Source organism: Prionailurus bengalensis, chromosome D2, assembly GCF_016509475.1.
Source record: "Prionailurus bengalensis isolate Pbe53 chromosome D2, Fcat_Pben_1.1_paternal_pri, whole genome shotgun sequence".
In the NCBI taxonomy this organism is placed as follows: Eukaryota; Metazoa; Chordata; class Mammalia; order Carnivora; family Felidae; genus Prionailurus; species Prionailurus bengalensis.
In genome coordinates this window covers 71,426,995-71,452,590 of record NC_057351.1, presented here as the reverse complement: position 1 = coordinate 71,452,590, position 25,596 = coordinate 71,426,995, and the positions used below count along the sequence as shown (strand labels likewise).

At 38.8% G+C, this 25,596-nt stretch overlaps 1 protein-coding gene across 1 annotated transcript in view; it reads right to left on the bottom strand.

The window, feature by feature from the left end:
* Positions 1-25,336, bottom strand: part of TRUB1 (TruB pseudouridine synthase family member 1) — a 35,308-nt gene extending 9,972 nt beyond the window's left edge. Inside the window, exons 1-4 of the mRNA XM_043597647.1 lie at positions 25,009-25,336; positions 21,741-21,839; positions 14,625-14,680; positions 5,918-5,999 (exon numbers count right to left, since the gene is read on the bottom strand). Coding sequence (XP_043453582.1) covers positions 5,918-5,999; positions 14,625-14,680; positions 21,741-21,839; positions 25,009-25,291 — 520 coding nt within the window. The 5' untranslated portion in view covers positions 25,292-25,336. The remainder of the gene's footprint in view (positions 1-5,917; positions 6,000-14,624; positions 14,681-21,740; positions 21,840-25,008) is intronic.
* Positions 25,337-25,596: the final 260 nt, after the last annotated feature.

The following is a 25,596-nucleotide window of genomic DNA, read 5'->3' as shown; positions in this document are numbered from 1 at the left end:
TTTCTCTATACTAAGAATGAACTATCAGAAACTGAAATTTTTAAAATTCAACTTATAATAGCATTCAAAAATATGGAGTATGTAGGGATTTCATATACAAAAGAAGTGAAAGATCTACATACTAAAAACTACAAAAATATGTCTGATATCATTTCAAAATAAAAAGGTCATAAAGGAATGTTATAAACAACTCTATACCAATAAGTTTGAAAATTTAGGTGAAATGGACAAATTCCTAGGGAAAACATTATCTAGAATGACACAAGAAATAAAAAAATACTAAATTTTATATTTAGAAAAGAAATCCAATCCATGATTAAAACCTTCCTAACAAAGAAAACCCCAGATGTCTACCAATAAATTCTACTAAACGTTTGAAAAAGAAATGATGCCAACCTTACACAAATTCTAGAGAATAAGAGAATACCACCCCCCCCAACCTATTTTATGAAGTCAGCATAACTCTGATATTAAAACCAGTCAAGGACATTAACAGGAAGGAAGAACAGAAGGTAATCTCATTCACAGACAAAAATGCAAAAATCCTAAACTAAATATTAGCAAACTAAATCCAACAATTTATATAAAGGATAACAGATCATGATCAATTTGGGCTTACTCTAGAAATGTAAAGTTAGTTTAATATTTGAGTAAGGAGAAAAATCAACAGCTAAAGAAAAAGTATTTGATAAAATTCAATGTGTGCTCATGATATAAAAAAATAAATAAATAAAACAGTTGGGGTGCCTAACTGGCTCAGTCAGCAGAGCATGTGACTCTTGATCTCAGGATTGTTGAGTTCAGGCCTCACACTGGACATAGAGCTTATTTAAAACAAACAGAAGCACCTGGGTGGCTCAGTCAGCTAAGCATCCGACTTCGGCTCAGGTCATAATCTCATGATTGGTGGGTTCGATCCCCGCGTCCAGCTCTGTGCTGACAGCTCGGAGCCTAGAGCCTGCTTCAGATTCTGTGTCTCCCTCTCTCTCTGCCCTTCCCCCTCTGGAGCTCTAGCTCTCTCTCTCTCTCTCTCTCAAAAATAAATAAAACCTTAAAAAAACTGTTTAAATAAAAAAAAATAAACAAAAAACAGTAAGTTAGTACAGAAAGCAACTTTCTTACTTTGAGAAGAAAGCTATAAAAAACCTATAGGGAAAATCTATAAAAAATCAGATAGACTTGCTCTTTCAGATATCAAGATCTAGTCTAAAACCATAGTAATTAAGATAGTTCAGTGTTAGCACAAGAATAGACAGACCCGTGTGACAAAATGGATTCCAAACAAACCCATTATCTATAAAGTGCGTGACGGTGACCAAAGAAGCAATGCAGTAGGGAAAAGTGCTGGGCCATACAGGAATATGCATACAAGAGGGGGGAAAAAGGTGGATCATAGATGTAACGTGAAAGGCGAAACAATAAAGCTTCTGGAATACAGAAAAATATCTTCATGCTTTTGGGGGAGGATTTTTTTTTTTTTTTTAAAGTGGGTACCAAAAGGGCTGGACTAATCACAAAGGGAAAGACTTTATAAAGTAAACTAAACTTGAGCTAAAAACTTCTGTTTTCCATGACACAATCAAGAGAGGTAGAAAATATGCCACAGGGTAGGAAAACACACGTAACAAAAGAAGAACACATACCCAGAGTATACAAAGATCTCATACAAATTACAATTTTTAAAAAGGCAACTCAATACAGAAAGAAAAAAAAAAAAACCCAAAAAGCAAATGGGCAAGAGACCTGAACAATACACAAAAGAATATGGCTAAGAAGCCAAAACACACGATAAAGTGCTGAATCCCATTAGTAATCAAATTAATACCACAATGAAATACAACTACACACTCATCAGAATGGCCAACATTAAAAGCACTGTTAATGCCATGTGTTGCCCAGGATGTAGAGCAAGTGAAACTCCATTTATTGGTGGTAAAAATCCAAAGTTACACAATTACTTGGAAAATCGTTGATAATTTCCAGTACAGGAGGATCGCCCTATGACCCAGCAATTGCACTTGGGTGTCTTTCCCAGAGAAATGAGTACGAGTCCACCAACAAACAGGCACAAAATACACATGGCAGCTTTATTCATAAAGTCCAAATGTCAACAGAAGAATGTGATATATGGAATGCGGCTCGAAAGGAGTTTCTAGGAATCTTCTATTTCTTGACTGGTAGCTGCACTGAGGTTTGCTTCGTGATAGTTCACTGAGCTGTAAATTTAAGTTTCGCTCACTTTTCTTTATTTATGTAATATTTTGTAATAAAAAGGTTTAAATACAAACAAAAGGCACCACAAGATGACTGATACCTATCTACACAGCGGCCGTACTAGAGCGTGTGCCCTAGTTGTTTAAATTGCAATCTGAGATCCAATTCAACTCCTCAGCTTCCTCCAGGAAGTGTGGGCAGCAAACCACAGTCCGAGAAGAGCCACTCCCATGAGATACATTAGCTACACCCACTGGAAAAGACCTTGTAACATCCTATCTTGGGACCTAGGGGTTGCAGTGTTTAGAACAGAGGATTAGCATGAGATACCACTTTCCTTTCACCTTTCTTGCCTCCCAATAAAAAAGCCACAAGAGAGAGAAACCTATTCTTCTCACAGGAGCAGTCAGGCCTTCCCAGAAGCTTGGCTCACATCTAAGATAGCCTGGGAAGCCATGGTCCTCACGCCCTGAGCTCACTGAAGAGCAGATCAACACAATGAAGCCAAGTGTCCTCAGGCCAGCAATTGTGCCCAAGACTCAATACCTGGATGGGGATAAGAAAAGAGCAGCACAAGGCAGGAGGATGCTCTGCCTTTTGTGCGACTCGGCTGCCGTCTTGCCATCTTCTATTGCCTGCCTTATTTATCCGTACACTGTGCTTTATTCTATATGCCACACGTTGTCCTAGACACCAAGAATATAGTGAGGACCAAAAGAGATAGGTCTCAGCCCCACAGTTTCGGGATTGACACGCAAATGTGTATTTACAAACAGTCAAAAGCTATTTAGGGATAAAGGAAGGTGCATGAAAGAACAGAAGGGCCCTATTATTAATATAGTTTGAGCTTTGAGTCTACTGAGCCACACTTCTTATTCTTCTGAGCGAACTTTCAGGTATCTGAAACAACAGCTAAAAATAGCATTTGTCTAGATAGAACAAAAATGACTTAAGAGCATTCATTTGCCATTTACTGCATACTGTCTTAGCTACCTGACCTATATGTCAGCTGTTCTCAAAAGTCAATTAAAAACTGCATTTTTATTGTTACAGTGATGTGGGAGGGTGGCAACATCAGCAGCATTTAATATTCGAGGACCAGGGATGCTGGATGTCTCACAACATGCAGGACAGGTAGCACGATGAATTGTTCTGTGTACTAGATCACTTCTGGACATCTGCCAGATAGTCATGTGGGTGAAAACCTGTTTAGAATCGCCTGAGGCTAGAATCTAAGACCATTTTCCATTTAAACACAAAAGTTTTCCATAGGACACAAGTTCCTAAAGGACACAGGCTAGGTCTCATTTACCTTCCCCTTGGTACCTGTTTAAGTTTGTACCTGTTTAAGCTTAAGTAGATAACAAATATTTGCTAATTTATTTAAATCACAAAGAAAACTCATGTCAATAAGCAAACCCGATGAGCTGTCATTTTTTTCTGGGACTACAAATACTATTCAATAAACTACAGGGAGGTCTCCCTTTCAGGGCCTGAAGAAAGTTACTTAGTTTTTCCACGACTTAGTTCAACATATATTCAGATGATTTTAACAAACTAAGTTTTCTTTAAAGTAAGTAAGGTTACAAACTGCACAATACAAAGAAGAGGTTTTTTTAACTCCAAAATGCTTAAGGGCAGGGAGAAAGGGTATGTTTAAGTACAGCTAACTCTTGAACAACACAGGGGTTAGGGTTATGGAACCTGCATGAAGTAAAAAACTTATGTATAACTTCTGACTCCCCCAAAACTTAGCTACTAATAGCCTGTTGACTGAAAGCCTTGCTAATAATATAAACAAATGATTAACATATATTTTGTATATTATATATTATATTATATATAGCTTGTAGTAAGCTAGAATGTTTCTAAGGAAATCATAATGAAAACATGTACAGTACTGTATTGTATTTATTTTAAAAAATCATTTATAGGGGCGCCTGGGTGCCTCAGCTGTTTGAGCATCCAACTCTTGATTTCAGCTCAGGTCATGATCCCAAAGGATTGTGGGATTGAGCCCCACATCAGACTCTGTGCTGAGTGTGGAGCTTGCTTAAGATTCTCTCTCTCCCTCTATCCCGCTCTTACACTTTCTCTCTCTCTCTCTCTCTCTCTCTCAAATACATAAATATATATCTAGGTATGAGTGGACCCACATAAGACAAACCTGTGCTATTCAAGGGTCAACTGTATTTTCATCACCTTGGTCCTATTCTAGTATCCCCTACTCAATGAACTGCTCCATCACATGACCAGCTTTAAAACCTAGAAACCTAGGTCATGGTTGACAACGTCCTCCCCTTCACTACCCCATCCCATCAAGAAGTCTTATCAACTTTACCTTCTCACCATTTTTATGATTATATAGGTACTTTATATACTCTGGAAATCTCTGACATCATCCTATTGCCCTGTGCTTTTTTAAAAGCTTTCTGGTTGAAAATTATGGTTGGGTTTCCATTAAGTGAGGGTCTGCTATTTCCTAATAATTTCAAGGAGAATTCAACATCTGTTTCTTTAAAAAATCAACATAAATCAGTGATTTGTCTTTTGATTATGTTGCTTGATTTATCAAGTAGGATCCTAAGTTATATATAAATCTTATCAGGACAAGTGAAGCTACTATGACCAAGGAGAAGGTTGGCCTAAGTACTGGGGCAATACATAATATATAGTAAGTGCATTCGACACAAACACAGGACAGCCAGATGGCTAAATTAAGAAGGGGTAACATTAAACACAAGCAGAAAACAAAACAAAAAAACAAACCCAACACAGCAGAAAGCCTACAAATAATTCACGACTGATGACATTATAATGTAGGTGAACGGACTGTACAAAACGTCAAGGGCTGCATTACGAATAGCGCTGCACTCTGAGAGTTGCTAGGAAACCATCTCACTTATCTATCCTTACTTAAAGGAGGAAAAGAAGGAATGGTAGAAAAATTAAGGTGGGCCCCAGTGAGTTGTGTTTTACTTCCAGAGAAATAGCTTTCCCTCTGTCATATTGTCTTATATGCTGCAAAAGCACAGGAACATAATTAGTTGTAAAGCACTAAACTTGGTGCATTTCAAAAGCTAAGAAATAACTGCAAAATAAATAAATAAGCCATGGGAAGGCACAGGTAAAATCTAACAAGATAGTGTCTCCGCATTTTCGTTTACTAGGGAAAATGTCCTAATTCCTAGCTATAAATCGTTTTTTGGCAAGAGAATTATTTGCAAGAATTCCGAACACTAAAGGAAACTGATTATAGGAAAAGAGGCAATTATGACAAATGATAAATCTTTAGAAACAAACCCATACCAAATAAGCAACAATGTGATCAAAACTGTCAATTTTATTAACCCAAAGAAATGTACTAAAAGCTATCATAATCACTGGTAACATCAGGTAAGAGATTTATTTTTAAAACTCTGAATTCACAGGGGCACCTGGGTGGCTCAGTCGGTTAAGTGTCTGACTTCGGCTCAGGTCATGATCTCATGCTTTGTGAGTTCAAGCCCCACATCAGGCTCTGTGCTGACAGCTCAGAGCCTGGAGCCTGCTTTGGATTCTGTGTGTCTCTCTCTCTGCCCCTCCCCTGCTCACACACTGTATCTCTCTCTCTTAAAAATAAACATTAAAAAAAAAAATTCTGGATTCACAGAAACTTTGTCTAAACGTGAACGAAGAGGACTACGTTAGACGAACGTCATACCGTAAGGCTTTTCTTCTGTTACTTTGCCAGTGGAATCTAGCGTGTCAGTAGCTTTCCCCAGCTCCCCAATGGCGGTGTACCTCTAGAGGAAAACAAGAAGTGAGGGAGAAAATAGGTCATCAGGTAAAGAAAAACTTACGCACGTCTTAAAGCTTTACACAGAATTTTACCAATCCTACCAACTTGAGACAAAATAAAGGCAAAAATAAGCGACTGCAGCTGTTTTGTTAATCTGTGACATGTGGGAAGCACTTATGTAAACTGAGGAGTGCTCACGAACTTCCCACACCAGCCCACACGACACACAAGAGCCGGATTTTACTGACAATTATGGCTCATAAACATACGCTTGTTACAAACCAATTTCTAAGACCAGTTCTGGGAACTGGGAAGTTTTGATTCTGGAAGAAAAATTTCAGATATACCTACGAGTAGAGAGAACGGTACAATGGCGTGGCCAATGGTATGTGGCCATCAGAAGACTCAACAATTTTACCACACATACAATTAAAATTAATTTTTAAATATGTCCATTTACTACTTCTTACAGGAAATACTAAGACTAATCTTAGTAGCCTCGTTAGATGTTTAAACAAAAGCTAAATATGCAGAAAGTGAGCCAAGCTAGTACAGCAGAGCTGGTGTCCTTAATATTACATGCGTTTTCTTAAAGAGAAATAGCTACTTCTCAAGCTCTCTGAAAGGAAAAAAGTCACATCTAAGAACTGATCATTCACAGTTAACTGAGGACTATTTTCCTCCTCACCTCAGGGCACATTTGTATTATATACTGTTTACACTACTTTCTTTTGGTCAAATTCAAGTTTTATTTGGAACAGCTCATGAAGCAGTGAGAAAAATGCCAGGAATATAATTCCCACTGAAAAGATTCTGTAGTTATGTGGACGACTGTTTAAAGAGGAAGCTCAAAGTACTTTGTAGAAATGTAAGTTTATTAATGACAAGTTTATTATGTTAGCAAAGGAACCAGAGACAAAAATGAGAAAAATACTAGAACTTCAAATTGCCACGAACAAGCATTTTATACCAGTCCAAGCTGCCCGTGGATGAAATCGCCTTCTATTACATAGCTCAAAATAATGTTTTCAAACAATGTAGTATAGGGGGAATGTTCTAATGCATTTGAATTAACTTTTTAAAAATGTCAGAGAAAGACAAATACCCTGTGATTTCACTCATATGTGAAAACAAAACAAATAAACCCGGGGGGGGGGGGGAGAGACAAACTAAAAAACAGACTCTTAAATACAGAAAACAAACTGGTGGTTACCAGAGGGAAGGTGGGGGCGGGTATGGGAGAAACAGATAAAGGGCATCAAGAGTACATTTATCATGATGAGCAGAGAGATGTACAGAATTGTTGAATCACTGTGTTGTATACCTGAAACTAATATAACACTGGATGCTAACCACACTAGAATTAAAATAAAATGTTAAAAGTTCAAAAAAATTTTTTCATTAGTATCGACAAAAATTAGTTTCTTGTAACTAAACAAACAGTCTCATCACCCGAGATGCTCCACTCCTGCTTCCATGTTTTACAACAGTCAACCTGGATTAAGCAAACCATGGGGAGAAGTATATACAGCAGGGTGAATGGGAAGAATGTGGACTCAAAGGGTTGAATCCTGATGCCATCACAAAAAGTAGATTAAGTGAGCCTTTCATGCTGGAGCCTTGTTTTCCTGATCTTAGAATGGAGACGATAATAGTAACTCAGGAGTTTAGAACAGTACCTGGCCACAGTAAGCAACAGAAAACAATACTATTATCATCATTATTATTTAAAAAAGAAAAAGAGCGAGAGATACAAAATGATTCACAGTAACAGTGGTTTGAGTGACTCATCTGGTTACAGTGAGTTCCCATAAGAAACAGGAAAGCAAGAAAATGCTCTGATTTTTGCCTTAATCATCTGGTTGCATAAGAAAAACAGTGCAATCTATATACATCACTAGAAATCATCGCTGTTTTCTGGTTTTCCCTGAACCTTGAAACTTTTTGCATTATTCTATGTAACAAGTTTTAACCAGGCACCTTTTAATTCTGGAACATGCTTTCCAAGCATGCAATGCTCACTCTAGTCTCTGAGCTCCAGGGGTGCTTGGCACATGCAATTTCCCTAGCCTTGAGCTTCCTCTCTTCTCCAGCAATCAAACCCTAAACCCTGTTATCTTTCAAAGCCACTCTATTAATTTATCTCAACTTCCAATCGCTCACCTGGCAGCAGAGCTAAGAGTAGGTGTTCAATACATAAGAAGAATGGAGGCCTATATCAAGCCCACATTGTATATTCATTCATTCACTAGTGTATTCATTCAGTCAATCATGTTTAAGGATTGTGAATATACCAAATATTCTCCTAAGTGCCTGTGAGAAATGCAAAGATATATATTGATCCTTATCTTCCCCAATTACAAACTGTTAGCTTGGATTTTGCAATGCTGTTCTATTGTGTTTCTCACTAGACGGAAACATGGTAGCAGCTTAATAAAAAAGTTGTTGATAGAATTATATACATGCTGGAGAAGTTCCTATCTGTGCAATTCACCTTTCACCACAGTTTTGCACATCCACATGGTACCTGCCAAGTTTCAAACCCTTTCAGGTTCTGCAGTTACACTGAATCTGGCTACATGTTGGATTCTTCTAAAGGGAAATATTACTTAAACCAGTAATTCTCAAACACTGTGGTTTTAGAACCCTTATAAACACTTGGAAGTTACTGAGAAACCCTGGTGCAAGTGTTTTTTTTCATATGAGTTATATCTGTTGATACTGACTGTATTAGAAATTAAAGCTCAACAATGTTTAAAACACTAAAATACATGCACACATTCCATTAACTATCAGACCCATGCTACCATCAGGTAACCTCTGAAAAACCACAATATACCTGTGTGATGGCAAAGCTCTGAGAACGGTTTTGACCTCAACAGACCACCCCCTCAAAAGTCCCCGGAACACAGTTGGTGAACTGCTCATCTAAATTATAGGTGTTTTCTAGTTTTCCCTTGTCTTGGCGTCTAGTGATAATTATCTTTTAATTCTAGTCAATGGTCCACAAGCTACTTAGTAAAATCCACCCGGACAGTTAAGCCTCCTAGTGAAACAAAACCTTACCACCAAGAAGATATGGGTTAAAAGAAAAAAAAAAAAAAAACATGGCAAGGTAGATCTATAATGCTACCATTTTATCCTGTGGGATCTAAAGTATTTCTATTCACTGGCCTAAATTCGACACAGACACAGGATGCATACCTGGGAATCCTGAAATCTATTAACGGATACGTTACAACATAATTTGACTACACGAAAATGGAGGTCCTGTGGAATTTTTAAAGAGGTTTCCACTGAACTGTGTGCTCTTTGAGATTCATGGTTTCTCACTGATACTAGCACTACTCTCCTCTCTCCTTCACCCCTCTTCAAGCTCCCTGAACCCCCCAGCAAGACACTAGCTAGACAGCTTAAGAGCTAACCGGCTTCTGCACTCTTCAGAAGAAAGGAAACTGTTTTTGTATTACAGAAAGATAATCATTTCCATCTCAACTAGGCAACTGCTTTTTTTGAGGCTTATTTTGAAAGCTTGTGATTCGAAGTTTCATGAACAAACAAAGGAATATTATTTACGATGAGGAAGAACATTTTTTTTTTAAATCTACCAAACCAACAACATGTGACTTTGAATGTCTTCATTAAAAAGGAGTAGCTCTTCATAGATCCTAAGTGGAAGCCCTTCAAATTTTCAATATAGTACTTATGGAATATATGAATATTAATAGACTGTAAAGACAAGGTACAAATTGGACCATGCTCTGGAGAAAATGAGGGAAATGCACAAGTCCTGGAAAGTGGGCTTATGTTTCATACGAGCAATAGTGACATCACAGTTCAGAGTTGTCATTGATTGGTTAACCTAAAAATGCCACTGTATACTTGGGGAAAGTTACTATCCTTTGAACACATCCAGGGTGGAAAAGTTTGGATACCCCAATAATAATACTTGTTTAATTGTTGGAGGGATACAAAGCTGCTTTCTGAGGAAACACTGGCTTTGCCTACAGGTACCACTTCAGTTTATCTCCACAGTGATAGGAAAATAGTCTTACCTCTGGATAATGCCAGTTAGTCTTTAAATGGCACCAGTGATTTCAAAATAGGACAGCAACCTTCCACCTGCTCATGTGGTTTCTAAAGCACATATATAAGTAACTGACTTTAATTAGCAATACAGGATGCTAATAAAGGTAATCCTGCAAAACCTCATCAAAGTCCGTTACTTCAAAGTACATCTGCTGCCCAGCTTCTGCTCAATGATTGGCTCAAAGAAAGTATAATTTAGGGAAGCTAGCAGAGGAACATGCACGCGGCCTTCTAGGCACTTAGATCAAGTGAGGCCAAAAGGACACATGAGTCTAACCTCTCTCAGAATCATTTTACCTAAGTTACATTTTATATAGATCCACTTCTACATCTGTTGTAAAACTATATTTGAGAACCACGGTCTATCATGCGATATCCCTCACAGTAAGAAATTTCTTTCTCGCTTTAATGCCCAGAGCTGGAAGCTGATGCTGCGTCTTTCTGATGAGTGCCACGTTTTGCCTAGGCTACCAGAAATCAATGAGAAGGAAAAGGAATGAAATTAACTGTACTCAAGGTCTCCAACAGAACTTGCTCAGATAAAATAAATGTCAGTGTCTATGGGACATATAGTTAGAAATCCAACAGGCCTGGAACTCAGGAGAGAGATTTGAGGATTCGTGAAATACTTGGGAACAGTAATATTAATGACCCTTGAATAACAAGGGTTTGAACTGCATGGGTCCACTTACATGCAATTTTTCACAATACAGTTCTATAATGTATTTTCTCTCCCTTATGGTTTTCTCAATACCATTTTCTTTTCTCTAGCTTACTTTGTATATGTATTTTATACTGTATTATTAAAGTATGTATTAATCAACTGTTTATGACATCACTCAAAGTTATATGGTGATTTCTGACTGTGTACGGGACCAGTGCCCCTAACCCCCACATTTTTCAAGGGCCAACTATAATAGGATTTATTGATCAACTTCTGTATGCAATGCATTATTTGGAAAACCTACAGGCTCTGTATACACACTAGACATGTAATCCAAAAGAGCATGCAGTGAAAACAAAAAAGGACTCAAGAGAAACATGATCATTGGCAAAGCAAAGAGCCCCATAAGATAGGAGAGGAAGCAATGAAGAACACAGAGAGGGACCCTTAAATCTTACACTGATCTGAACTAGAAGGAATGCAAGAAAGAAACTGGGTGGTCTGAATGGTCTCTGGTCTTCAAAGAATGGGAGCAAAATAATCTGATGGCATAGAGATTTTATTTAAAAGGTCAGCACTCCACCCATTAAATGCGAGTAGCTGTATGAAGTGGCACCGTGTTGAAATGGATTCGAAGGACGTGCCTCGGTTCAGCAGGGAAGAGTGTTAGGCCACGTTCACTTAACAGTATCTCTGATCATGACTGGATGGCGAGGGAAGGATGAACAGTGATACGGCTGTCATGTGAACATCGAGTATCTGCCATCCAAGAACCAAGTAATTCTACTCTTGAGGTAACTCCACCCTACCCCTACCAGAAGTCTAATTTTTCTAGTAGCGTTGTGATGTGAATAGGAAGTGGAGAAAGAGAAAGCATTGGGTCAAACTGTAGGTCCGTGCCTAGCTAGGCACAATCTGCAGGCACCAATTATTTTTAATGAAGTAGAAGGACAAATATCAAGAGGACATCATACATAGAGTTACGGCTGTTGGATGAAACTCTTGTTTTTTATACATGTATGTGTATAGAGGGCCACAATGTAGAATGAATTTCTTACTATGGGTCTTGGGAAAAAAAGTTTAAAAGCCATCTCTGGAATCGCTTCCAGTGATACAGACAAAATCTATTTTTAAAAAATTTATTCATGGAGCACCTGGGTGGCTCAGCCGGTTGGGCTTCCGACTTCGGCTCAGGTCATGATCTCACAGCTTGTGAGTTCAAGCCCCGCGTCAGGCTCTCTGCTGACAGCTCAGAGTCTGGAGCCTGCTTTGGATTCTATGTCTCCCTCTCTCTTTGCCCCTACCCTGCTTGTGCACGCGCTCTCTCTCTCTCTCTCTCTCTCTCTCTCTCGAAAATAAACATTAAAAAAATTTTTAATTTATTAACAATTTTTAACTACTTTTGATAAAAAATGTAATATTCCACATAATTAAATTTAAATGACTTATCTTTTTAACAGATACATAACCTAAAATTAAAAGTATAAAAAAACAAATAGCTAATAAGATAATAATGCCTACTTTTGAAATGTGAGGCACCCAAGAGCTAGGTTTCTGTAATAAGAGGCACCTGGGATTTTCTATTTGGGATACAGTCATCTGAGGATCAGCAATTTCACTGTATGACATTCTGCTTTCTAAGCTGAATACCAAAATGCTTTGTGATAAATAAAGCTTAAACCAGAGCCAATGATGTATTTATATTTCCGGTCATATTTCTAGAAATATGCCTGGAATTTTTATGTAAAACCTTTCAATACTGTGTTGTATTTGTAGTTTCCAGAGGAGGGGAGAGGTGAATAATGAATATTCGAAAAAGAACAAATCCTTAATGCAAACATATCTTTTTTGTTATTATAAAAGTGACTTCTTCATTGTAAAGATTTGGGAAAATACTAAATAAAGTGAAAAAAGAAAAGAAAAATCATCCATAATCCTGTATCAAAGTAACCACTTAGATATTGAAGAAACAAATATTAAGCAAACGGCAAAACCCTGTATCAGAAACAAATTCTAGACTTCATGTGGAGGTATTTAAGCACAAAGGTACAAATTTAGCAAAACAGTCAAACTCTGCCATTGCAACACAATTTTGGTATTCTGTGATTTTTCAACACCAACATTTTAAAGGTTACACAGCAAGCCACACTGTAATGTTTACACTTATCTGAGGTATTAAGATCCTTTCCAACTGAAAGATACAGGTTTCTATTCCAGTTGATAACTAAAAAGGGGCTATCAAAGACCGTGTGTTCTCCAGGGCTTTTATTTTAAGAAAAGCTTACTTAGGCCGCTGCCACTCAAAGTGTGTCTACGATGAGGTGAGTTCAGAAAACGAGGCTGCTGAGAAACGTACTTAGCAATCTGACATTGCTATAACATTTAAATTATATTTTACAAAAGTCATCAATTAGTCTGCAACAAACTGGAAGCTTTTTTTTAAAACAGTCTTTGACCATTATAGATATTTTAAGAAGCAATTGTGACAAATTCACCTTACCAACTATTAAATAAAAGGTTAGTCTAGGGACTTGCCGAAATTCTTCTCCACCTAGCAGCTTATTAATCTTCCCCCCAAAGGCATTTTCACTGGTCCTTAGCCCCAATTATTATAACCAGCACCTCACTGCTAATTAGGACACAGATACTATTGTCTCTTTTAGAGCTGGAAGAGACATGTAGAGGGGATCAAATCATTCTTCCTAATGAAAAACTGAGAGGCTCTGAGAGGTTAATCCCTTTGACACGTTGACTCCTGTTTCAATGCTCCTTCTGCCCTGAGGTTTTGGGTTTTGCGTGAGGATTCTCACTGAATGCCTGAAGCGACACACAGATTTACAGCTTTTCCTGCCCCTGCATAACGCTTCCTCTCTCTCCCATCAAATGCCTCAAAATGTGCTTTTGGATTTAGTCAAGGTAACGCTCACAGATGAATGATGTAACTTATCATCCTAAAGAAGCCTCACTTTTCTTTAGTAAACATTTTCTAACCATTAAACAAAGCAAGTCTTTGGTTGAAACGTGCATGGGAAGGGCGCCTGGGTGGCTCAGTCGGTTAAGCATCCGACTTCGGCTCAGGTCATGATCTCACAGTCCATGAGTTCGAGCCCCGCGTTGGGCTCTGTGCTGACAGCTCAGAGCCTGGAGCCCGCTTCGGATTCTGTGTCTCCCTTTCTCTCTGCCCCTCCCCTGCTCATGCTCTGTCTCTCTGTGTCTCAAAAATAAATAAAAACATTAAAAAAACATTAAAAAAAAAGAAAAGAAAAGTGCATGGGTTACAAAGTGGTATTGTTTCTATAAAAATTCCAAGGTTAAAAAAAAACCCTACCAATAGAAGTTAGGATCTGTAAGTTCTCTTGCATCTAAGAAACAGATTTATATAAAAAGTATAATTTTTAAAACTTATAGGCACTGCAGAATTTTTGCTTCTATAAATCAATTTGCTTTTCAATTAAGATCTTCCAACTTATAGGGGTGCCTGGGTGGCTCGGTTGGTTAGGCATCCAACTTCAGCTCAAGTCATGATCTCACAGTTTGTGAGTACGAGCCCCACATTGGGCTCTGTGCTGACAGCTCGGAGCCTAGAGCCTGCTTTGGATTCTGTGTCTCCCTCTCTCTCTGCCGCCTCTGCTCCCACCCCACCCCTGCCTCGCTCGCACTCTGTCTCTCTCTCAAAAAATATACAAACATTGAAAAAAAAATTTCCAATTTACAGTCTCAACATTTCGAATCTCAGATATCATGACATGTAATTAATGTTCAGGAATGACACCTATAAATGCACACAGTTTATTTTTTAATTGATCAAAATCCAAAACATAGGTCATTAAAAACATTCAAGAAAAAAGAAAAACAAAGGTTTTCCAGTATTCTTACCTTGGACCCTGACAACATACTGGTCAACATTTTTGTTCCCCTTCCGATTCCAACCACTATAAACCAAAGAAAGAAATATTATGACACTCTATTCTGAAAACTAGGTTTTTAAAATATCTATATATTTTGGTCACAATTTCTTGGCACGTATAATAAAAAGTTGGAGGGAACATCTATTTAGCATAATTAGAGGGCTCCTCTTACTCCAATCAGTTTAACCTGTCATGCAACTTAGACATTCTGAAGACACTATGGGAGACACACGCTTTTCCTCTCGAAGTGTTAAACGTGAGAGAAGACTCAACCTAGACAATTAGATAATGAAGTTTTAGAAGAATCTCCAAAGACTCACTGGAATTTTATATGGGCATCAGTGAAAAATACATGGCACAATTTAACCACGGTATATAAAAGCCTTTTGACAGAGTTCATTACCAAGCAAACCAAAAGCCATCATCATAGCTAATGAACCATTTAGAGATGATTCGTGTCCAGTAGTATACAATCAAGAAAACAGAAACATAACAGGTCAACCAAACAGGCCCAAACAACAATGGCCCACCTATCTCTTCAATTTCAAACATTATTTATCCTTATGACAACACATTTCACCAGGTGAGAATGGGAGTTTACGATGATTTCTGCACTTAAGAGCAAGAAGCTTTTGTAAGAATTGAAGTATTTCTCATTAATGGATGTGACTTTGCAAAAGAACACAATATAAACACCACAATTCAGAATTACAAGAAAAAACAAGGAGAAATGCCTGGCAAGCTGAAAGAATTATTATGAATATTTACAGTGGATATCATTCATTGAGTTTACCATGTATCAAATTCCACTCTAAATGCTTCCATTTGTTGGCTCATTTAATCCTTATAACAATGCTAAAAAATAATACAATTATCCCTATTTTATAGATGAGGAAACTGAGAGAGAGACTCTAAGAACGTTGCCTAGAATCTCACAACTAGTAAATAGTAGAGTTAAAATTCGGATCAGACTCTCTAACAGCGGACCCCCTTCCTTTTCATCCTTCGGCTACCTGACTCATCTAGACTTTCTTCCCACTGTCATGAGCCTGAATTAGCCTAAACCAATACCAGTCTGTTCTACATTCTATCCCTTTCTCTTCCAATTCATACCATTTCATAACCACCTCCGATAACCTGTACTGCACACTACAAAGCCCCCCCAAAAATACTCAATTGGGTCCCAACGTCTACGGTACCAACACTTTTTTATTCAAAATTCATCCTTTGAAACCTAGCTCAAATCTCAACCCCTATACAAAATCATCCCAAACCCTCTCTAAGCTTCTACGGTAGAATCATACTAGTTCAAAGACTAAGATAAAAAACTGTATGCCTTTAGTATCTTCTGTTGAGCACAGTGCTCTCCAGATGACAGCTGCTGCCGTCCAGGCACAAACTTTGTAAAATAACAACAAAGATCCAGCGCACCGGGGTGGCTGGTTAAGCATCCAACTTCGGCTCAGGTCATGATCTCAGGGCTCTTGAGTACGAGCCCCACATCGGGCTTTCTGCTGTCGACAGAGCCCACTTCTGGTCCTCGGTCCCCCTCTCTCTGCCCCTCCCCCGCTCACTCTCTCTCAAAAATAAATAAACATTAATAATAGTAACAACAAAGATCCAATCCAATTTTGTTCCATTCAAGAATCCCCAATCAATATTTCTGGGGCAGCTACTATGTACTATGTACACAGTCCCAAGAACAACACTTCGATGAAACAGAACATTTCCTGACTTTGAAAGAGTTTATAACCTTATGGGGAAAATAAAATACAGATAAGAGAAATTGCCAAGTGCTCAAAAAAATGGTGCATAATGAGTGAATAACACTAAACAGCAGTATGATAATATATGATTAAGAGTCAAAATGAACGCAGCATAACTGCTGTAGAAGGTCAAGGAAGGGAATACTCTGAACTGCTAAAGAGGCCAGATAATGCTTCTTTCAAGCATTTCAAACAGAGTTTGAGTTGCCTTAAAGGATGTTTAGAATTTGAACATACAGAGAAGAGAGAAGTACATTCTAAAAAAAGAACAAACTGCACACATTCTCAGACACAAGGATGAGCACAGTGGCTTTATCAACCACAGTGCAGGTGTCTCAGCGTAGGCTGACATGTTTGACTTTACCATGGTTGAAACGCTGATGTCTCTGCTAGTTCAGTGATCCAGAATGATAGAATTTGAAACAAGAAGGCATCTTAGAGTTATCCAGCTTAACCTTCTTCTCATTTTATACCCAAGAAAACCAAGGTCCACAAGACCTTTGTGATTACACTGGGTCCACCTGGATATTCCAAGATAATCTCTTTACCTTAAAGTTAGCTCATTAGCAACATTAATTCCATCTGCAATTTTCATGCCCCCCTGTGATAGAACCTAACATATTCATAGATTCTGAAGATTATGACATGGGCATATTTAGGGAGTCATTATTCTATTTACCACAGGATTTTTGAGAATCTTGCAAGCCTTCTTTATAAAATTATGTGTCATATATACCATATATAACATAGGTTAACAGAATTATAAACCTAAATTTCAGGTTATATCTTAAATTGTCAGCTAAATTCTTAAATCTGTACCATTAATATTACAAAGGAAAAAAAAACAGCAAAAAACAGTCTATATGTTGAAAGTAAAAGTACATTTTTTCACACAGGTTCAGTTTTGTTTAAAAAACGTTTTATAAAGCACTTTACAGAGTACAGCATATATCATTATGTTATGAATATTTTGTATGGTATTTCCATAAATCTGCTGAGAGTTATGGTAGATGTTACCCCTTTCAAGAGATAAACAAATGGAGATTCAGAGAGATTATAGGTTTTCCCGGGGTGTGTGTACTTAGTAAATAAAGCAGCTAGTTCACAGACTCATGATTAGAACCCAGTGTTTATTCTACCATATAACAAAAATCAACTTCTAACAGTCTCCAGAACTACTAGTTTAGACAATGAATATCCTTTATTCTGTGACTAAATACCTACCTTTTTTAAACTTTATTCCTCATTGGGAACTACAGGCATTAGAAGAAAAATTAATACATTTGACACATGTACAGATTATATCATCATATAAATCCCTGGATGATCAAATATAAATTAAGCCTCCAGACAGGAAATTAATTCCAATGCAACTTATTCCACTCACACAAATCTCAGCCAAATACCTGTCCTTCATAATTCTAAAATGGAAATTTCAACAAGATCCCTTAGCTTAGGGTAAAAACTAAACTTATTTATTCACTGCCTTGAATGTCATCATCTTCTGCATACCAATGAGTAAAAACCACCAGAAACTAATACAATTGGTCCATTCGTAAATACACAGCAGACCTTATCATGTCTCTTCTTATATTTTGGTGCTGTGCCTTGGAAAACAATAGAACAGAATGGTTACAGCAAATAGGCTTCAACTCATGGAGTGCTGAACTGATCAAGAACGGAGAAGCCAGTTGTAGGACCAATCGCTAAGAATGCGGTGACTGATCAGTAATCCTGCAACAGGATGGGTGAAGGGCCAGCCAGGTATCTGCCATGCCGGGTTAGGGCAGAAGCTTTGGAGCTGAGCACATCTGAGTCGAAATCCTGACTCTGCCAAAAACTATGACCATGTATGACTTCTCTGTGTTTTCATTTCTTCTTCTGTAAAATGACAAATAATAACATCTACCTTATAGGACTACAATAGGATTAAAGTATATAATTTATGAATGTCCTAAGCTGAAGACTTTACACATAGTAAGTTGTTCAATAAATGATTATCATTAGTTATGGCAAGAAACAATAACTGTCAGAATTTGCCAATTCAAGTTCTCTAATTCAGGAAAATGGATTTCCTAGTGTTTTAAAAATCTATTTACACCTTCAGTAAAGATATTTTTGCCAATGTGAATGAAATAAAAACTGTAAGTTTTGAAAGTGCAAACTCCTACATTGTTTCTAACTTTCTTGAAAAATAGAATTTTCTTCATCAATTTTATTCTTTTCTCCTAAATAAGCATTCATTTCCTTTGGATAGCTTAGATTGGGTTTATTGTTTGTATCTAATTTTTTAGCTCTAATAAAATGGATTGGACACCGTAGCACAGTATTTTATAAACCAGTAGGCACAACCCATTAGTGTATTGTGAAATCAATGTAGTGGATTACCAACATTTTAAAAAATGAAACAATATGGCACAAAAACAGATACTCAGATCAATGGAACAGAGTAGAGAACCCAGAAATGGACCCACAAACGTATAGCCAACTAATCTGTGACAAAGCAGGAAAGAATATCCAGTGGAATAAAGACAGTCTCTTCAGCAAAAGGTGCTGGGAAAACTGGACAGCGACATGCAGAAGAATGAACCTGGACCACTTTCTTACACCGCACACAAAAATAAACTCAAAATGGATGACAGACCTAAATGTAAAACAGGAAGCCATCAAATCCTCGAGGAGAAAGCAGGCAAAAACCTCTTTGATCTTGCCCACAGCAACTTCTTACTCAACACGTCTCCGGAGGCAAGAGAAACAAAAGCAAAAATGAACTACTGGGACCTCATCAGAATAAATATCTTCTGCACAGCAAAGGAAACAATCAGCAAAACTAAAAGGCAACCGACAGAATGGGAGAAGATATTTGCAAACGACATATCAGATAAAGGGTTAGTATCCAAAATCTATAAAGAACTTATCAAACTCAACACCCAAAAAACAAATAATTCAGGGAAGAAATGGGCAAAAGACATGGATAGGCACTTTTCCAAAGAAGACATCCAGATGGCCAACCAACACGTGAAAAAAATGTTCAACATCACTCATCATCAGGGAAATACAAATCAAAAACCGCAATGAGATACCACCTTACCCCTGTCAGAATGGCTAACATCAACAACTCAGGCAACAACAGATGTTGGCAAGAATGTGGAGAAAGGGGAACTCTTTTGCATTGCTGGTGGGAATGCAAGCTGGTGCAGCCACTCTGGAAAACAGTATGGGGGTTCCTCAAAAAATTAAAACTAGAACTACCCTACGACCCAGCAATTGCACTGCTAGGTATTTACCCAAGGGATACAGGTATGCTGTTTCGAAGGGACACACGCATCCCAATGTTTATAGCAGCACTATCAACAATAGCCAAAGTATGGAAAGGGCCCAAATGTCCATTGATGGATGAATGGATAAAGAAGATGTGGTATGTGCGTGTGTGTGTCTACACACACACACACACACACACACACACACACACACACACACACACTGGAATATTACTCGGCAAGCAAAAAGAATGAAATCTTGCCATTTGCAACTACGTGGATGAAACTAGAAGGTATTATGCTAAGTGCAATTAGTCAGAGAAAGACAAATATCATATGACTTCACTCACATGAGGACTTTAAGACACAGAACAGATGAACATAAGGGAAGGGAAGCAAAAATAATATAAAAACAGGGAGGGGGGCAAAACATAAGGGACTCTTAAATATGGAGAACAGAGGGTTACTGGAGGGGTTGTGGGAGGGGGAATGGGCTAAATGGGTAAAGGGCATTAAGGAATCTACTCCTGAAATCATTATTGTACTATATGCTAATTTTGATGTAAATTTAAAAAATAAAATTAAAATAAATAGAGATTCAACAACCTCAAAAAAAAAAAAGAAACAATAAAATACAAAACACGAGACCTCGTAAAAAGTAAATACTGTCCTATTGAAGTTTTTTTGTAGGATGTAGGGATAGGAATCCTAACTTATGTATTTTTGTGACTATGGACATAGTTATACAAAAAGTGTGTACCACATAAACTATGTGGATACACACTTTAGCAGTCCATGAAGGTAAACTTTAGAACCTCAACCAGAGGCATAATAAATAAATAAATAAACAGGGATAAATTATTTTTCTCCCATTAATCAATTCTACCAATCTGCCTCAACAAACAATAAGATGCTCACTATATCTCCAAAAGAAAGTGTGACTTCCTCTCAGGAACCATAAGGCTCACTTTCTCAAGAGAGCTGTACTCTGAGATTAAATGTGATATAGGCAGAAAAAAGAGCCAAATGTCTTATCAGGAATCCCCATGACCACACCCCATGTTGGAAGATCCATACATGGCTAAGACTTACAATGTAACATAGTAACGTTACACGGCAGGATCAAATGGGAAAAGGACACCAGAGAAATTCATGCATGGGTTTCCTTATTCTCTCTTCCTCCTATGAGCGGGACACTTGAGCATGCTCCTTCCTCCAAAATGTAAACAGCAGTAACATGTGTGCGATGTTCCCACTCAGGGAAGCCTGCTGGAAACTCAGCACCCAAAGTTCTTATTGGAGGGGATGAGAGGGATGGTTACTCAGGCACATCTGCCTGAGTGGAAAGACAAAACTCCAGGCTCCTAAAAGGAAAGCAGGTGTTCAACATAAACCACACTGTTCACACCAACAGCCGAGGGACAGCAAGCACCCTTATCAGATAGAGAAGGGAGGGAACACTCTCAAAATCCAAGTTCCCAGATGCCTTCCAAGGGCAAGCCTTGTAAGCAGGCCTTTCTAAACACAGCGATTTCAGACCTGCTATGTTACATGTTAGCTCTTCTTCACAGATACAACACCCTTTTTCAAAGTCCCATCCACACACAAAAGTGGCTATTTCTAAAAGTTTCTAACAGTTTGTACCAGTTCAGAGCTTCTTTAGAAGACGGCATTATAAATCCAGTAGATCTAAAATACTCCAAAGCAGACTGGAAATGGCATAGCTTTAGTCAATCTTATCTGTTCTCAATCAATATTTCCTTCTTCTTTTTTTTCTTTAAGTTTATTTATTAGAGAGAGAGAGAGAGAGAGAGAGAGAGAGAGAGAGAAAGCACATGTGTACACGAGAAGGGGCAGAGAGGGAGAGAAAGAATCACAAGCAGGTCCCATACTGTCAGCGCAGAGCCCACATGGAGGCTTGGTCTCGTGAACCATGAGATTATAACCTGAGCTGAAAATCGAGAGTTGGATGCTTAACTGACGGAGCCATCCAGGCACTCCGATATTTCTTTCTATAATAAGTGATAGTTACATCAAACTTCCATTCACATCTCTTACCCAGAACTCCTCGGGCAGCACTGTCTAGTGTCCCTCCATGTCCAATTTTCAAAGTCTGCTTTTTCCTTTTGGCCCATTCTGGAGAAGGCATTCCAGCTTCTATGAAAGTAATTGAGATGAGAAATAGCAATTAGCAAGAAAAATGAAATAGAATCTCTATAATAAGGGGTGAGGGTAGATGGAATACTCAAAACAAAAGTACTACAGAAACTTAACAGATTAAGATGATAACATTACTAGCAAAGAACATACTTAAAAATGTACAGACACTCCCTAAATTACAAAGAAATAGTATCCCAAAATTAGTTGTTTAGAATCTAGAATTCATTTCCGAAGGGAAAAAAAAAATTTTTAAACATGAGCAAAGATCCAGGCTAACGCTGAAACACCTAGTAAATTCCTAGTAATAGTGAGCTGTTGGAGAATGATGAAAAGAAATTAGTTCTTACATAGGCAGCTAGTTTTACAGGTCCTCAATTTCATTTCTAATTCTCTCTTGTTTCCCGGTATTCTTTGCTGGTGCCCCCAGTTACCTAATGTCGGGAGTACCTCTCACACGGCTACTTCTAAGAATGCTAAGTTCCCAAAGTATCTTCATTGCCCTTTGCTCCAAATCAAAATCCTCACTATTCCTTCAAGAAGCTAATCTCAACAAAAGGTTATGTGGGAAGTGTGTAACAGTTAGGTTGCCTCTCAACCTCTGAAGCATTGAGACTTAAGAAAATGCCAACCCGGCCCCTCTCATCCTCCTAGTGTGAAGATACACTGAAATCATGTTATCTGACAGTGCTTTGGAAACCACAAGACATTCTGACAATAAATTATTACTATTTTCAGCAGTATTATTGTTATATATATCAACATATTGATAGAATATTGGCTACTAAAGTTCAAATGAGAAAGGGCAGGAGCAGAACAGCTCTATTGATCTCCATCTCCCAAACCCATCAAACTTCCCTTATAACCACTGACACCAAGAAGATAAAAAAGAGAGCCAAAGAAAATGGAAAGAGGGAACAGAGAAAGGAAAAGAAGGGAAGCTGAACAATAATGGAGAAGCCAGATTCGATGGCCAAAAGATGTGCTGGGCTGCTCAGCCTGACCACGTAATTACAGAACACAGTGTGTTAGAACACAGTCCTAAGGCCCCTCTCTGATTATATCACCATGTTTGGAAAGGCATGGCTGCTGCTGTAACACAAACCCATAAGCCTAGGTCCAGGTTTCGAACCCTTCACCTTTCACTCGTAATGCATTATGGATTTCTCATCTATAAGTTTATAGAAAACTTTTGGAGAACTCTTTGGATTTTTCAACTTGACACTCCTTCGAGTAAGAAGGCCCCCAAGTTTGCTTCTTCCCTTTGTGTCCAAATTTGCCTCTTTCAAGTCCAAAGACACACCACCTCTATTGGAATTTTGTTCACCTTATCGGTAACATTTATGGAAGAATATTTGTTAAGGTCTTTCCCAATGTTTTGGGCCTTGAAGGATTCAGATAGACAAAGAAGAGGAAGGACTTTAGTATAATATGAATCACTATAGGGAAAGGCCAGAAATGTTAATAGAGGCGATTTCCATTAACGGTGGTCTAAATGAGCGGGTGTCAAACCTGGCTAGCATCAGAATGTGGTGCCTTGGAATCTGTGTCTTTTAGAATCTTACCAGGTAATTCTGACAGCCAGTTACAATGGCATTTGGGAAAGCCTGGTCTAGCTAACATAAATACAGAATAGACCAATCAAAGCAATATAGAAATGGAGTAATGAGAATATCTGCATCCGAGTGACAGGCTTCTGGAAGATAGCCTAGCCGCAGTCTTGAAACAATGTTTTAACCAAGTTTCAACAAGAAACTTCAGTGGCTTGGAGGCAGATTCACCAGAAGGCAGGGGTATGGCTTTGATCATATGAAAATCTGTCTGAGTCGCAGTGTAGCTAACAAATCAGGCCAAATGAAAGCAATTCTATGAGGGAAACAACCCTATGATGACACCACAAAGCTTGCTCTGGATGCATTTCCTTCCTTCAACATTCCCTGTTGAAGGACCCTTCCTTAACATTCCCTGTTGTAAGACCCATTCTTACAGGTAACAAAGTGCAAGGAAAGTGGAACAAAAGAACGAGTAGATAGAACACGGCAATTAAACATCCGCAAGAGTGTACCTACTGCCATTAAACATCTGAATCTGGATTGTGTCCATTTTAATTAACAAATTCCTATAAGCATAATGTTTTTGCATCAAAAAAAAAAAAAAGTATAATAAACTTTGCCCAGGGACTCCAAACAATGTTAAGAAGAAAGTTTCCCATGTGCAAAGACAGGCCAGAGCCAAATTCAGGACAGCCTTGAATTTGCCACATAGTTTTATCACCAAAGGCTGCAGGAATGTCTATGCTTTGAGCACAGCTAAGAGAAAAGACAGTTATCTTTCACCTTCACTTCTCTATAGGCTAGCATAGATCTGGCTTAATGTAGGTGTCCAATAAATCTAAGGTTCCTGGATGCCACTGTCTGAAATAATCTACTGGGCTGATGAACTGAGAGATCCTGCAGGCTTTTCTGATATTCCCTCAGTGCGCGTGAAGAAACAAAAAGAATGCTCTTAAGTTATGGTGTTCCTCAAAACGCGGTCCGCAGACTACCTACAACAGAATCACCCGGAACAACACTTTAAAAATGGTTTCCTAAAAATACCCCAGAACCTCAAAATCACAACCTCTGGGTTTCAGGAATCTGCATTTGTACAAGGGACTCCAAATAATTCCTATGCCCACTATGTGAAAACCACTGCATTAAAGCCTTGGTTAATTAAGTGATATATGCATATCCAAACTATTTTTAAGGATGCAACTTTGGCAACTTTGGGGGTAGAGAGCCAGTTCTGCCTTCAGGAGAGGTTCATCAACGTGAACCAAAGAAAAGGCTCCTGGGCGATCAGATCACAGAATATTGGCCGGCCTGCCCAAGGGAAGAGATGTGTTTGTGTAAGTGTGGGGTTTTTGTGTTTTGTTTTTTGTTCTTCCCTTGAGAACGACAACTGCCAACCAGGCTACAGGAGTTCACGTCAGGGCAAGTCCAAGCTCGAGATGCCCCAGATGTCTGTCCAGAGCTAATTCAGTGGTCATCCTACCCTTTACCCTCCTTTTATTTCTTGAGGCACAAACACGCAAAAAAAAAAAAAAAAAAAAAAAAAAGCCCATTGGCTCTCTACGGCTTCCGCTCTCGCGACGACCGCCTCAGCCTGGTCCCCACCCGGGCTGCGGTACCTGCTAGCAGCTTCTCCTTCAGCCGATTCAGCAGCTCGGCTGAAGTGGGCCCTTTGGGCTTGTGCACGGCGAACACGCCGCTCAGGGACAGCAGCTTAGTAGCCAAAGCGGCCTTGGAGGCCGTGGCTTCGGATCCGGTCCTGGCGGCGGCCGCAACCGCCGCGGCTGCAGCCGTCGCTGATGAGGTGGCGGCCGTTGCTGCGGCTGCTCCTGCAGTTTCAGGGACCCGGGCCGTGTCTGTTTCCAAAGATGACGATACCACCGCCGCCTCAGCAGCTGCCATACTTTTTCAACCCAGACCAGTTTTGTAGCTGGAGTCGCACGCTAATGACGCAACAGGAGTGCGCCCGACGTCCCTCCATCTTTCCCATACTTCGAAGCTGTGCTGACGGGAGGGGCAGTCGCAAGGGCATGTGGGAATTGTAGTCCATGGCCTTTTGCGGCAGGCTGGGGGTAGCTGCGCCTTCCCGGGGCTCTCATGGAGTATTTTTTTCTCCTGTACTCCTATATGTCTCTTAGGTCGGGTTAGTTCAGAGCTGCAGGTGTGATTCGGAGTTCCAGTCCCAAACTGCTGAGCCCAAACACAAA